General features: G+C 44.5%; 1 protein-coding gene across 2 annotated transcripts in view; it reads left to right on the top strand.

The window, feature by feature from the left end:
* Positions 1-15,121, top strand: part of LOC124605356 (proton-coupled amino acid transporter-like protein pathetic) — a 431,929-nt gene that overhangs the window by 366,166 nt on the left and 50,642 nt on the right. For both annotated transcript variants that reach the window (XM_047136981.1, XM_047136982.1), the window contains exon 6: positions 12,922-13,006. In XM_047136981.1, coding sequence (XP_046992937.1) covers positions 12,922-13,006 — 85 coding nt within the window. The remainder of the gene's footprint in view (positions 1-12,921; positions 13,007-15,121) is intronic.

Genomic DNA, 15,121 nt, shown 5'->3' with positions numbered 1-15,121 from the left:
AGTAGCGATATGCACATACAGGGTGGTCTATTCATCGTGACCGGGCCAAATATCACACGAAATAAGCGTCAAACGAAAAAACTACAAAGAACGAAACCTGTCTAATTTGAAGGGGGAAACCAGATGGCGCTAAGGTTGGCCTGCTAGATGGCGCTGCCATAGGTCAAACGGATATCAACTCCGTTTTTTTAAATAGGAACCCCTATTTTTATTACATGTTCGCGTAGTACGTAAAGAAATATGAATGTTTTAGTTGGACCATTTTTTTCGCTTTGTGATAAATGGCGCTGTAATAGTCACAAACGTATGGCTCACAATTTTAGACGAACAGTTGGTAACAGGTAGGTTTTTAAAGTTAAAATACAGAACGTAGGTACGTTTGAACATTTTATTTCGATTGTTCCAATGTGATACATGTACCTTTGTGAACTTATCATTTCTGAGAACACATGCTGCTACAGCGTGTTTACCTGTAAATACCACATTAATGCAATAAATGCTCAAAACGATGTCCGTCAACCTCAGTGCATTTGGCAATACGTGTAACGACATTCTTCTCAACAGCGAGTAGTTCGCCCTCCGTAATGTTCGCACATGCATTGATAATTCGCGGACTCATGTTGTCAGGCGTTGTCGGTGGATCACTATGGCAAATATCGTTCAACTTTCCCCACAGAAAGAAATCAGGGACGTCAGATCCGGTGAACGTGCGGGCCACGGTGTGGTGCTTCGACGACCAATCCACCTGTCATGAAATATGCTATTCAATACCGCTTCAACCGCACGCGAGCTTTGTGCCGAACATCCATCGTGTTGGAAGTACATCGCCATTTTGTCATGCAGTGAAACATCTTGTAGTAACATCGGTAGAACATTACGTAGGAAATCAGCATACATTGCACCAGTTGATTGCCATCGATAAAATGGAGGCTAACTATCATTCCTGCCATAATGCCGCACCATACATTAACTCGCCAAGATCGCTGATGTTCCACTCGTCGCAGCCATCGTGGATTTTCCGTTGCCCAATAGTGCACATTATGCCGGTTTACGTTACCGCTCTTGGTGAATGACACTTCGTCGCTAAATAGAACGAGTGCAAAAAATCTGTCATCGTCCCGTAATTTCTCTTTTGCCCAGTGTTTCTCTTGTGTCAAAGTCGTCGCCATGCAATTCCTGGAGCATAGAAATATGGTACGGGTGCAATCGATGTTGATGTAGCAATCTCAACACCGACGTGTTTGAGATTCCAGATTATCGCGCAATTTGTCTGCTACTGGTGTGCGGATTAGCCGCGACAGCAGCTAAAACACCTACTTGGGCATCATCATTTGTTGCAGGTCGTGGCTGACGTTTCACATGTGGCTGAACACTTCCTGTTTCCTTAAATAACGTAACTATCCGGCGAACGGTCGGGACACTTGGATGATGTCGTCCAGAATACCGAGCAGCATACATAGCACACGCCCGTTGGGCATTTTGATCACAATAGCCATACATCAACACGATATCGACCTTTTCCGCAATTGGTAAACGGTCCATTTTAACACGGGTAATGTATCACGAAGCAAATACCATCCGCTCTGGAGGAATGTTACGTGATACCACGTACTTACACGTTTGTGACTATTATAGCGCCATATATCACAAAGCGAAAAAAGTGGTCCAACTAAAACATTCATATTTCTTTACGTACTACGCGAATATGTAATAAAAAATGGGGGTTCCTATTTAAAAAGGAACGCACATGATATCCGTTTGACCTATAGCAGCGCCATCTAGCGGGCCAACCATAGCGCCATCTGGTTTCCCCCTTCAAGCTAGACGGGTTTCGTTCTTTGTATTTTTTTCGTTTGATGCTTATTTGGTGAGATATTTGGCCCGGTCACTATCAATGGACAACCCTGTATACAGATGGCGGTAGCATCATGTACACAAGTTGTGAAAGGCCAGTGCATTGGCGGAGCTGTCATTTTTACTCTGGTGGTGTGGATAGAGTTCCGATGTGATTATGACCGCACGGTGGGAATTAACACTCTTTGAACGCTTAATAGTAATTGGAGTTAGACACACGAGACATTCCATTTCGGGAATCTTTAGGGAATTCAATATCCTGAGTTCCACAGTGTTGAAAATACCAAATTTAAGGATTTATCTCTCGGCATGGACAACGTAGTGGCTCACAGTGTTCACTGAAGGACCGAGAGGAACGACGTTTGCGTAGAGTGGTCAGTGCTAACAAGCAACACTGCGTGAAATAATCGCAGAAGTCAATGTGGGACGTACGACGAATGTGTCCGTTAGGACAGTGCGGTTATATCTGGCGTTAGTGTCAGCAGACAACCGACGCGAGATTCTTTGCTAATAGCGCGACATCGACTGCAGCGTCTCTTCTGGGCTTGTGGCCATGTGCGTTTGGCCAGAGACATCTGGGAAATCACGCGGCTGGTCAGACGAGACTTGATTTCAGTTGTTAAGAGCTGACGGTAGGTTTCGAGTGTGACACAGACCCCACGAAGGCATGGACCCACGTTGTCCACAAGGCACTATGCAAGCTGGTGCTGGCCCCATAATGGTGTGGGCTGTGTTTACATGGAATGGACTGACACCTCAGGATGCTCGGCTACTTGAAGACCATTTGCAGCCATTCATGCAATTCATGTTTCAAAACAAAGATTGAATTTTTATGGATGACAATAAGCCATGTTACCAGGCCACAGTTGTTCGCGATTGATTTGAAGAACAGTGGACAGCTGGAGCGAATGATTTGGCCACCCATATAGCCCTAGATAAATACCATCGAACACCTGTGGCACATAATCGAGAGATCAGTTCGTGCGCAAAATCTTGTAATCGCAACACTTTCTAAATTATGGACTGCTATAGAGGCAGCACAGCTGTACTACAGAGGAGTTCCAACGATTTGTTGAGTCTATGTCACGTCTAGTTGCTGCACTACGTCGGGAAAAACGAGTTCCGACACGATTTTACGAGGCATCTCCTGTCTTTTGTCACCTCACTGTAAATTATTACAGTTGCAGTTCTCTGTGATTAGTAGAATGGCCACCATAGTTCCTTAACGGAGTTTCTGTTTAGAGTTCATACCTGCCCTGCTTGAATATATAAGGTCCTTGAATGCCATCAGATAATGAGTGATTAATAAAGGACACGAACACACCGCATACTCGTGAGATAGGGTTTCAAAGGTATCTCATTCTTGGTCTCCATTTGGGCACCCCGTCGAAAGTGCACATGTCCAAATTTGTAAGCCATTCGAGTGTGACACGCGTCTGACGTTAGACTGTAAGGAAACGTGAAAGGACGCATAATCGTTCTACGGTTCGACCACGTCTGACCACCACAAAGGAGGCTCGCCGTTTTGTGCACCAAGCACATCGTAACCCCTTCCCATCTGCGTCTGCCGTCCAAGTAATCGACACTTTGCAACATTCGGTGTCGTCTCATGCCATTGGTCAGAGACCAACAGCAACCGTACCAGCGAATTACCGTTCCATGCACGGACTGCCGTTAAGACTACAACAAGAAAGGTTGCGTCGGGAGTGATTCCGTAGGCTGATAACGCATAGCGTCGCGTTTTGATGAGATGAATCCTCCGTCGCTGAGATGGCGGCGGTCTGGGAAGAGGTCCCATTGTTCCAATGTTTTGGCGAGGCACAGTGTTGTTACTTATGTAATGGTGTGATGAGCCATCGCGTATGACTTCAGGTCACGGCAGGTAGTCATTGACGGCACTCTGACGGCACAACACTACGTCACACACACCCGGCGCCCTCATTCGTCACCTCTCACCCAGCAGTATCGTCCCCCCATTTTTCAGCAGGACAATACTCCTCCACACATCACCATATTCAGGCACTGCAAGGTCGGAAAGATCCTCATATCTGAGTGGTATCAGCCCTGACGTCTACTCCGTCCCAAGGCCAACATTCATAATTTCAAGGACACCTTATCCCAGGATACGATGCAATAGCCTTTTGACATCTTTGCCGCCCAAATCAGTGCATCCATCCAGCTTAGAAAGGGTGCAGTATCATATTGATAAGGGACCTCATACTGCCAAATAATTTAGAAATTTCACTCAGTTTTGTAACCACTGAAACAACATGACTTTCGCTGTCAACACGTGCATTTTCATCTGATATCCTCATACACTTCTGGGTGCTTCAGTTTTTTGTCGTGCAGTGTACATGCGCTAAGCAGCTATCTAATGAAGATAGGGAAAACACGAGGTGCACTGCTCTCGCGAACCACGTTAGTTGAGATTAATAAAATGGTCTAGCTTGTTATACTATTACAGTTGGTGCTACAGTCACGATTTTCCTTCATTTATTTTCAGCGCGATACGTTTCGGGAAGCTAGTCCTATTAAGTGTATTGTTAGTGTGTTACACTATAAGTGTGATTATTGCAGTGTTCTGATGACTTTACACATACAGTGTTACGTAGCTACACAGTCTTTGCTAAAGGTCTCGAAACTTCCAAGGTGATAATGGAACACTGAAACATAAATGTTAAAATTATACACTCTCCAGTCTCATTAATGTGAACGGTTGTCAAATCCTGAATAACCTCCTCTTGCAGCGCCCACCACGCTCTTCTGGACGTCAGATAAACCGCTCTGTTTCCGCACTAGGGTAACGACTGCACTGTTTTACGTGTTCTCCGACACACTTTATATGCACTCTGCTGCCCGTGCTGCCACCTGCCGTTTGTGAGCGGTTATTGTGCATTGACGTCGAACATAGGCGGTGCTCACATTAACGTAATTCTACCGTGTATTAAAAGGAAATGCAAGCAGGGTAAATCTTAAATGACGGATGCGAAATGTCTACAATCAGAGAAAATTCTGCGTCAGTCAGCACTTAACCAGTCTGTAAATAAAGTATAAGGGTACTGCGACATCACTAATCCTTAACAGCCAGATATATGCTGGTTCGAATAATTACCTATTCCGCCAAATCGCTAGCCAACTTGGTGTCTGGCTAAAGTGCTCGCGATGTTATTCGTTTTCACAATTTTGGAAAATTTATATCTTGAAGAAATACGTAAAGATCACATAAAAGTATACACAAAGAACATTTCAGCAGCGAAGACGAATTTATATTTTAGTGCCCAGGGCGAACAAACTGAATATTTACGTACTGTTAGGCGAATTCTTGTAATAATTATGTAATACACTATTGAGCTCCAGTGACAACTAGTATGCACAAGCAGTAATTTTTAAGTATTACAGTAAACTACGTATCAGGTTGTAACGTGCCCGGGAGTACAAATGGGGGCGGAGGACCCTTAAACTGGTTGCCGTTTCGTGACCGTTTCTTGACCGTGCGCCCTGTCCACACCGCGTACCTGGTAATCCCGCGGCGGTCGTACTGTTCTGCTCCACACTGCTGTTGGCTTGCCTGAAATTATCTATTGAAATATGCAAGCGGGTTTAGGGGAGCCACTCAACGTTAAAACACAACACTGTCCTATGTCTGGTATGAACATCTATATTCTGAGACGATAAGGAATCACAGGTTGCACTGTTTACATTCTAAGTCGTAAATGTTTATCCCAATTAACAATCTTGATGATTATCTGTCCACAATATCACTCAAGACGACCGTACGCGTAACCGACACGACGCTGGTGATTGTTGATGATGCGGAAGCCGAATGGTCGAACGAAAGTTCTTACGCTCGTCACACATACAGATATCTGGTAATAGTCCTCCTTGTCACTAGTAGTGATATAGCACTGTTTGTTAAGCTAATTTTTCAGTTTCGAGTTCTCACTTGTACGAGCGTGCGCGCAACCGTCGCGGCGAGGCTGATTGTTGATAAAGTGGAAACGCACGTGAGCACGTCCTCACGCTCGCTGCAAATCAGTGTCACTTGACTGCACTCTTTTATGGAAACTAATTTTTACTGATTCACAGCAGTTCATTCCGGGAGACCGAACACGGCGCGGATGATCGATGCTGTGCGACACGCAACGAGAGGATACATAAATACGTTATTTACGGCACTGCTCATTTTCAATTACTTCTTGACACACTTTCCTCTGCACCATTTCCATATATCATCACTTTACTATAATAGCACTTGTAGCAACACTTCAACTTCCATACTAACAGTGCCTCTCACATGCAGAGCTACTCACTACACAACATATCAGTTCCGTGTCCCACGCTCGACTCGACAGACGCGGCTGCCCGCAAAGATACTCCGCAACCAAGCCAGCGATATGACAGTACGCTTCCAAGGTGAAGGATTAAAATAAAATTAAGTCTTTTATGTCCACATATTGTGATTGCATATAATGTTCTGGATACACTTAATTATCGCCCAGCGGAACTTCGGCGTTTTCTATGGTGTGATGGCTGTAGTGGAATAGACATGTCCTCCTGGACAAATGATTATACCCTAACTACGGGAGCTCAGAGATCAATATAATCTCTTTTTTTCTTCTTCTTTTCTTTTGTGACGAAATATAATAAATATTGTTCTTCATGTGTGACGGAACATTCACTTTATTAAAAGCACTACAGAACAGTTGGGCGCGCCACCACATTTACTACTCGTTCGTTCATACGCCCCTAACGCTTCTCTAATTCAGAGTCGCATCATATGCAAGGGCTATCCGGAACATAAAGTCCGATCGGTTGCGAAATGGAAATCACAGTTAAAATCCGATGAAGCTTTTCACAGGTGTGTTGGGCAGTATCTCTAGTATGCCCGTCGATCGCGGCGCTTCGCTTTTTTCACCTCTGAGCGCACAGTGCGCACCTAAAGATGCCTAGAAAATAGTGTCTCCGGCCAAGTACGAGCGCCTGTGACAGATTTCGCCTAATTTCATGCAGGCCACACAGCGTAACTGTCGTGCATTTCCTTCTTCACGACAATTCTCGGCCGCACACACCAAGGGGAAGTGATGAAGATCCTGCAGCGGTTTCAATGGAAACTGTTTGGTCTCTCACTGTACTGCCCGTATTTGGCCCTCTCCTCATTTTCATATCTTTGCTCGCATGAAACATTGGTTACGAGAACAGCATTTTGGCACGGACATCGAGCTGCAGATCAGGATAGAGAATTGGCGAAAAGCACAGGCGGCTGTCTTCTATGGCGAGGGTATTGGGAAGTTGGTACAACGGTACGACATGTTTCTAAGTTCGAGCGGCAGCTATATACAGAAGCAGCTGGTAGGTGTAGCTAAATGTTGCAAATAAAACATTTTTTATTTTTATTTTGGTTTCCATTTCGCGAGGTATCTGATGTTGCTTTCCGAATAGCCCTCGTAACACAGGACCATACTATTCGCTATAATTTACGTACACTTCTACATGATTAATGAATGTCAGCAGAATCCAATCATTTTTCTGACAGAGATTTCCAGATGCGAATAACTTCCTGGTCTTCCGAGAAGATTAAAAGTATGCAGTCTGCCAGGAAGTTTCATACCGGCGCACACTTCACTGCAGAGTAAGAATTCATTTTGGTACTTTCTCGTCATTAGCACTTCATGAAACTACCGAACATAGTCGAACTGTTTAGTCGACGAGCAGCTCACAACAGTGCTACTGTGCAAGTGGTGTTGATACAAATCAGAGCAACGGCAAAGTACCATTCACGAATTATCGAAAATATTTATTTAAATAGTTCATTCCTTCTCGAGCACACATTTCCATCTCCCAGTCCTCGGTAGCTCCACACAAATATTCCCATTCAACAGCAACACTCCCATCAAAAGGTACATTGGCATTGTGAAACATTACCTATACACTAATGATAACATAAAAGGCTTTTTAAAACAAGAATTACGAAAGAAATTAATTTTTGAGTTGAGATTAGGAACAAATTCGCCACTGACCGCAAGCATGTTCTTTGTGTCGTGACCGATTTCGAGACTACTACCCGCATCTTCGGATGCAGCCAGTATGTATACACACTAACAAGGAACCCCTTGAGTGGGAAGTCACAAAGGGCCCGTGATGTTTATGGCATTTGACGCCCCACATATTGCCTACCTAAAAACCATAATATTGGCAGCTAATAGCAACAGGGGTGAGACTGGAGGTATCCAATGGCGAGCATAGCATGAGACTACGGATCGTAGTGGAATTGTTTAGTCGACGAGTAACTCACAATAGTGCTACAATGCTATTGGTGTTGATACAAAGCAGAGCAATGACAACGATAAATACAGCAAATATTGCATTATATATACAACAACGGTTGCCGGAGTTGACGTACAGTCAGGAAGGAAACCACAGAATTTCGCAGAGTGAGAAAGAAGTGGCAAACGAAATATCACCGTTTCTTCAAGATGAGTCAGTGGAATGTGTGGTGTCGTATACGCTCGACTGTGTGGACAATGTACATGAGGAGTACAATGATGAAGATACGTGCTTAACAAGTAAACTTGATACTGACATATGCGTCGAGCCATGCCATCATCCTTGTCGGACAGGGAGCAACAAATCCCGTCTCTAGTGAAAAGTAGTAAAGAAGAGTCCTTGTCCAAGGAGCAGATACTAAACATAATTACGTACACGGAAGATCGTCCATGGCATAGTAAAGAATCGAACAGATTTCGAATAAGTCCTAGCAATATGACAGTGAAGTGTATAAGAAAAAGTATATATATTCGAGGGAGGACAAGGTGCATTTGTTACAAAAACTGGTGTTTCTGCGTTTCAAGGACACTGGATACAATTTGCAGAATATCCATGATCGTGGCCAACTACGTTATCCACATCAAACTGCGCGCGATATAGATTACAAGTGATTTCAAGGGAAGCAGCGGATGGTTGCATAACTTCAAACAGTGCTGCAGAATTGGAATACGTAAAACAACGAAATTTCAAGCCAAGCGTCAACTTGAAGATGCACAGCAAACTGTGGAATCGCCCAGAAAATTTGTAGATGAAATAAAAAAAAAAAAACCTTATCCCAACGTACAGTAAGGAATTTGTTTCCGACGTATCGTAGTATGAAGAGGAAACGCATATGAAAGGTACCAAGAGGATTGTATCAATATCTGCTAACATCAATGCCTTAAAGCATTCATATACAATTATGCCGACTGTTAACCTTGATAGTAAATTGCGTGGAAGGTTATTTATCGTGCTGCTAGAAGTTGGATGTACTTTGCCCAAAGTGGGAAAATGGGCGTATACAACTACGGTATGAGTACTGCTTTTGACGAATTCGGTGATAAAAATAGCTTGCTTTTCTTTGGTTCCTGGTCTGCGTATAAAAATCATACTCCTTTAGAGTAAGCTATCCCTCCTGAAAAGTGTGTGACGTTGCATTTCATACCTCCTGGAACCACTAGATAAATTCAGCCTCTGGATGTTCTTTCGTTTGTTTTTTTTTCCATGCAGGTACGCGTTAAAGAGTAACCAGTTTCATAATAAGCTCCACGAAATGCTGTTTCGTATTGGGTTGCATGTCATCACATTCCAGTAATTCTCATCACTCCATTATCACAATTTGATTTTATATGCTGTCCTTAAGAGTGGATACTTAAATGAACGTCCTGTACAGTTTGTAACTCCCAAGGAGTTTGCCTTCGATCTTCAGGATACGAACCTTTGCGATCACCGTGCCGGGCCAATTTTCGTTCGGTGTTCATGGTGCCAATTAAAGATTTGTTTTTAACATTTAATGAATGTCGACGATGCCTATTTTGTAATTCATACATCCCATAGAAGGTTCACCTCTGCACCTCCTGGAAACTCATTTTCTGTCGCCCTCCTGACGCACATGGTGAGTCGTTGGCAGCTAATGCTTTTCCTGTCACAATTATTAACACAAAATTCTGAAGTGAGCCCTATTAAAGATTATTGAATTTGCGACCTCCCAATCAAGGTGTTCCTTCCCAAAAAGAAAAGAGAAAAAAACCAGAAAGCGAAGCACCAAGAAGGAATTATCCGAAAATAGAGCTTCACAAACTGAACAAATCAATTACGTGTTGGTCCACATCTGAAGGGTATGCGAGGAGTTATCGTACCAAATTCTGTCCAACTGGCTCGTTAGATCGCCAAAATGACGAGCTGCTCTGAGGGCCCTGCGCATGGTGATCCGAACGTTCACAATTGGCGAGAGATTAGGCGACCTCGCCGGAAAAGGTAGCGTTTGGCAAGTGGGAAGACAAGCAGTAGAAGTTCTCGCCGTGTGCGGGCAGACATTATCTTGCTGAAATTTAAGCCCAGTATGGCTTGCAATGATGGGCACCAAACTGGGCTTAAAATATAACTGACATACCGCTGTGCTGTAAAGACGCCGCGAATGACTACCAAGGGGTCCTGCTGTGAAATGAAGTGTCAACCCAGGCCATCACTCCTGGTTGTCGGGTCGTGTGATGGGCGACAGTCAGGTTGGTATCCCACCACCGTCGGGGGCGCCTCCATACATGTTTTAGGTCTGTAATCTCATAGACTGGCCTAGAACTGTATTCAGTGATCAGTCCTGCTTCAAAATGAGCCCCGACGACATTTCCGTCCGCTCTGAATGTCGTACAAAAGTCTTGATGAGCAGGACTTACTTGGGCTGAGTACATCTACATATTGCAAAAACGAAACTATAAATATTTGCCGGAACACCTGTTGAAATTCACCTGACAACCCATATGAGAGACACACGGTGGCCGTGGTGGATTTCACGATATCATTTAGCGTATAACATAGGTTTCAGTAATCATCATGAGTTATACACCATTTAAGCCTAAAAATTGCAGCAAAATAAAGTGCCTCAGTATCGTTTTGGTGATACATGTTGCTTTTGCTGTTCTCCATCGTCAACGTAGGATGCTGACAAAAAACAGTGAGGTGCCAATGATGTCAATATAAACATGGGCGCTATTCCAAGCACATCACACATTTATTGAATGAGGCACAAACAGACCTTTGTACACACATCAAAAAAGTTTTGCATGACCTTGGTTCCGAGAGTTCCGAAACCTCTACAGATAATTGGAATAGAGATCAACATAAACATCATTTCCGCCCTTTTTGTTGCACATGAAAACCACATATTGCATGTTGTACCACCATACAGCGAGACCTTCAGAGGTGGTGGTCCAGACTGCTGTACACACCGATACCTCTAATACCCAGTAGCACGTCCTCTTGCATTGATGCATGCCTGTATTCTTCGTGGCATACTATCCACAAGTTCATGAAGGCACTGTTGGTCCAGATTGTCCCACTCCTCAACGGCGATTCAGCGTAGATCCCTCAGAGTGGTTGGTAGGTCACGTCGTCCATAAACAGCCCTTTTCAATCTATCCCAGGCAAGTTCAGTAGGGTTCATGGAGAACATGCTGGCCACTCTAATCGAGCGATATCGTTATCCTGAAGGAAGTCATTCACAAGATGTGCACGATGGCGGCACGAATTGCATCCGAGAAGACGAATGCCTCGCCAATATGCTGCCAATATGGTTGCACTATCGGACGAAGGATGGCATTCAGGTATCGTACAGCCGTTACGGCGCCCTCCGTGACCACCTGCAGCGTTATGTCGGCCCCACATAATGCCACTTCAAAACAGCAGAGAACCTCCACCTTACTGCACTCGCCGACAGTGTGTTCAAGGCGTTCAGCCTGATCGGGTTTCCTCCAAACACGTCTCCGACAATTGTCTGGTTGAAGGAATATGCGACACTCATCGGTGAAGGGAACGTGATGCCAGTCTTGAGCGGTTCATTCGGCTTGTTGTTAGACCCATCTGAACCGTGCTGCATGGTGTAGAGGTTGCAAAGGTGGACCTCGTCGTGGAATCGGGAGTGAAGTTGCGCATCATGCAGCGTATTGCGCACAGTTTGAATCGTAACTCGACGTCCTGTGACTGCACGAAAAGCAATATTCAACATGGTGGCGTTGCTGTCAGGGTTCCTCAGAGCCAAATCCGTAGGTAGCGATCATCCAGTGCAGTAGTAGTCCTTGGGCGGACTGAACGAGGCGTGTCATCGACAGTTCCTGTCTCTCTGTCAGTCAATGTCCGAAAAACATCGTTTTGGTTCACTCCGAGACGCCTGGACACTTCCCTTGTTGAGAGCTCTTCCTAGCACAAAGTAACAATGCGGACGCAATCGAACTGCGATATTGACCGTCTGCGCATGGTTGAACTACAAACAACACGAGCCGTGTACCTTCTTCCTGGTGGAATGACTGGAACTGATCGGCTGTCGGACCCCCTCCGTCTAATAGGAGCTGCTCGTGCACGGTTGTTTACATCTTTGGGCGGGTTTAGTGACATCTCTGAACTGTCAAAGATAGTGTGTGTGTGATAGAATATCCAAAGTCAGCGTCTGTCTTCAAGAGTTTTGGAAATCGGGGTGATGCAAATCCTTTTTTGATGTGTGTATAATATTTCTAGTCTGCGACAGTCCTGCTCTGAGCCTAAGACCAGTTGGTGCACTAAACAACACTCTAGGCAGCTTAGACACTGTCGAAGATCTTCAGATCCACTTTGGACCGGTGAGCGGTATTGTTCGGAGTTGTCGCAGCGACTCGAACTGAAACTTTGGAGCACCCTCTAGAAGACTTTCTCAGACAAACCCGCGACGTCACAGTATCGGTTAAATCGTGCAGCGCTACATACGTAGCTGTGCGCGGTGATACCACGTCTCTGCACTATTTGTGTCTCGGAATGAGTAACTTGAAAACTAGCCCCGCGCTGCTAGCGGCATCTGCAGACAGCCGCTAGAATTTTCTCGCGGATGGACTGCGCCTGGGTGTTTATGTTGCCCGCTTAGCATCTAATGCTGAAGGGAAGTATATCTGCTGGGGGTTACGACTCTGGATCAGAACCTGGATAAAAATACTTTTCAGCAATGCTCTGGAGCTTAACTTAGAGTAGATATTATGATTTTTAGAGATTTTTGCTCCACATTCCTGGACCCTTGTGTTTCAGGAGGATCACGAACGGCACCCTGCTGGCTACCTACTACAGCACGAGCGTCGTCTACGTTGTCTTCATCGCCACCTCTGTCAAGCAGGTGCGTATATGGCTGGCTGCTGCCGTATTAGCTACAAGGCGGCTCACTCTCTCCACGGTATCCGTGGTAATGTCTCCACGACTGGAGTTCACAGCTTTTACCACTGACTCTAATGTGTCTAACCCCGAGTCGGGAAATTTTTTACTTCTATTACAAGTGACTGTGCACAAAGAGGGACTAAGCGCTATAATTAACGCTGGAAACATTTTTGGCTATCAATGACATTTTTTGATTTAATTTTGCTGGCATTTTGTATACTCACCCTGGAGCTAGCACAATACTAGATTTCTAGCACGTTTGATGATAAGACATGTTGATTCAACGATGGCGGACGCTAAATGGAAGAACCAGCATGCTATTGTGACGATAAAAGCATTGACGCTCCAACTCAACAACGCTCCCAATCACACGACAATTAGATTATGTTTTGAGCAGACACAAAATGACTACTGTTGCACACTCATGATAATCTTTGGATCCAGGGTCATGTCACAGTTTCCCCGTTTCCTAGATTGAAAAGGGACGTAAAAGGGAAACGTTTCTGCAGGTATAAGATCTGAAACAAAAATCAGATGGCGTCTCTGCCAGGTGGAACGGGATTTTTGGTAGGTTTGGAACTCGTATGTATGAGAAAACGTACCACCACAGTTGTATCTTGAGAATGCCTTCATTCTGTCACACCATCCTCAATCCCCACTACTGATAAGAGTATTTTATTTTCTTGGTGCATTTACTGTGGAATCCTTGTTACTACCACACGTGGGCGAGCTTTCATCAGGGCTCTATACTCGACACTGTGTTGTCTCCAACGACATTGTGTCGAGTATAGACCCCTGATGAAAAGTTAGCGCACTTTTGAAAGTGAAAAGGACCCCACAGTAAATGCGCCAAGAAAATAAAATACTCTTATCAGTAGTGGGCATTTAGGATGGTGTGATAGAATGAAGACATTCTCAAGATACAGCTGGGGTGGTACGTTTTCCACATATACATCATGAGCTGAAATCCCTCGGCCATGCAATAAGATGAACATCCTAAATTGAACATATCGTATCTGTTGTGAAAATGGAGCACAGGTTTAGAATGGTTAGTAATTGTAGTACATGTCTCCAAACTGTCAGCATAATGTATCTGACGAAAATGTTCGTATTAACGTCTACAAACGCCAAAAAAGCTTTAGTCTTAAGCATAGACGCTAGAGCAGATTGCGAAAATTAACTGATACCGTGATGGCGGAAGAACAGACGAGAGATACTGCTGATGTGGGTGAAGGATCGCGTGGAATCAGAGCATATTGTACAGCAAAACCAGCTGTAATGATCCCTGCCCTGAAAGACATTATCTCATGGGATACGTGATCTGTCAGTCGCTATTGATACAGTTGTCAGAAGTTATCAGTTCCTGTGGGTGGTTCGAACCGCCCTGGACCACTTGTGGTGACAATGTAAAATGGGGAGTACATAACAACGGTGGTGGTGTCTCAGTAAGGTCAATGTTCCACTTGTGGTGTCTGGCATCGCTGGTACCTCTGATTCTAGGTGTCAGTGAATTGGGTGTATTGGCAAGTGAGAAGTATTTTCGTTAAGAAAAGTTTGTGGCGTTGCTCGTATGGGACGGCAGCTGGTGGCGGGTGTCATTGACAACTTACTTTAAGTGTCCTGTCAGTTACTACACATGCACTGACCGATGAGGATTCACTTGCAATGAAATATGGCCATATGACTGTATGTTACATTGGTGATAGTCCTACGTCTGGTCACCACATCTGCATCCATTAGAATAATGTCACTGGTAGTTTAGTACTGTAGATATCTTTTCTCGTGAATATTCGACATTTATGGTACCTCTTTTAGTACAAACAGAATATCCGCTTACGTGTGCCGAAAAGCCTGATATGGTCCAGTTGGCGTCCATCAGCTTGGTGCAGCATTTGTGCTGGCTGATGTTGCTAGTAACACGGAGTGTAGATGGCGGGGGAAGTGTAAGTACTGTCATCTGGGGGCCCACGTTTGGTAGGAGTAGCATGATGTAAAGCAAACATGATGGTGGTGATACTGTTGCTGGCCAAATGTGGCTTTCTCCATTTTTTACTCTATGTATTTGTATTTTGTGATG

This window comes from Schistocerca americana, chromosome 3, assembly GCF_021461395.2.
Source record: "Schistocerca americana isolate TAMUIC-IGC-003095 chromosome 3, iqSchAmer2.1, whole genome shotgun sequence".
Taxonomy (NCBI): domain Eukaryota; kingdom Metazoa; phylum Arthropoda; class Insecta; order Orthoptera; family Acrididae; genus Schistocerca; species Schistocerca americana.
This window is presented reverse-complemented; position numbering and strand designations above follow the sequence as displayed.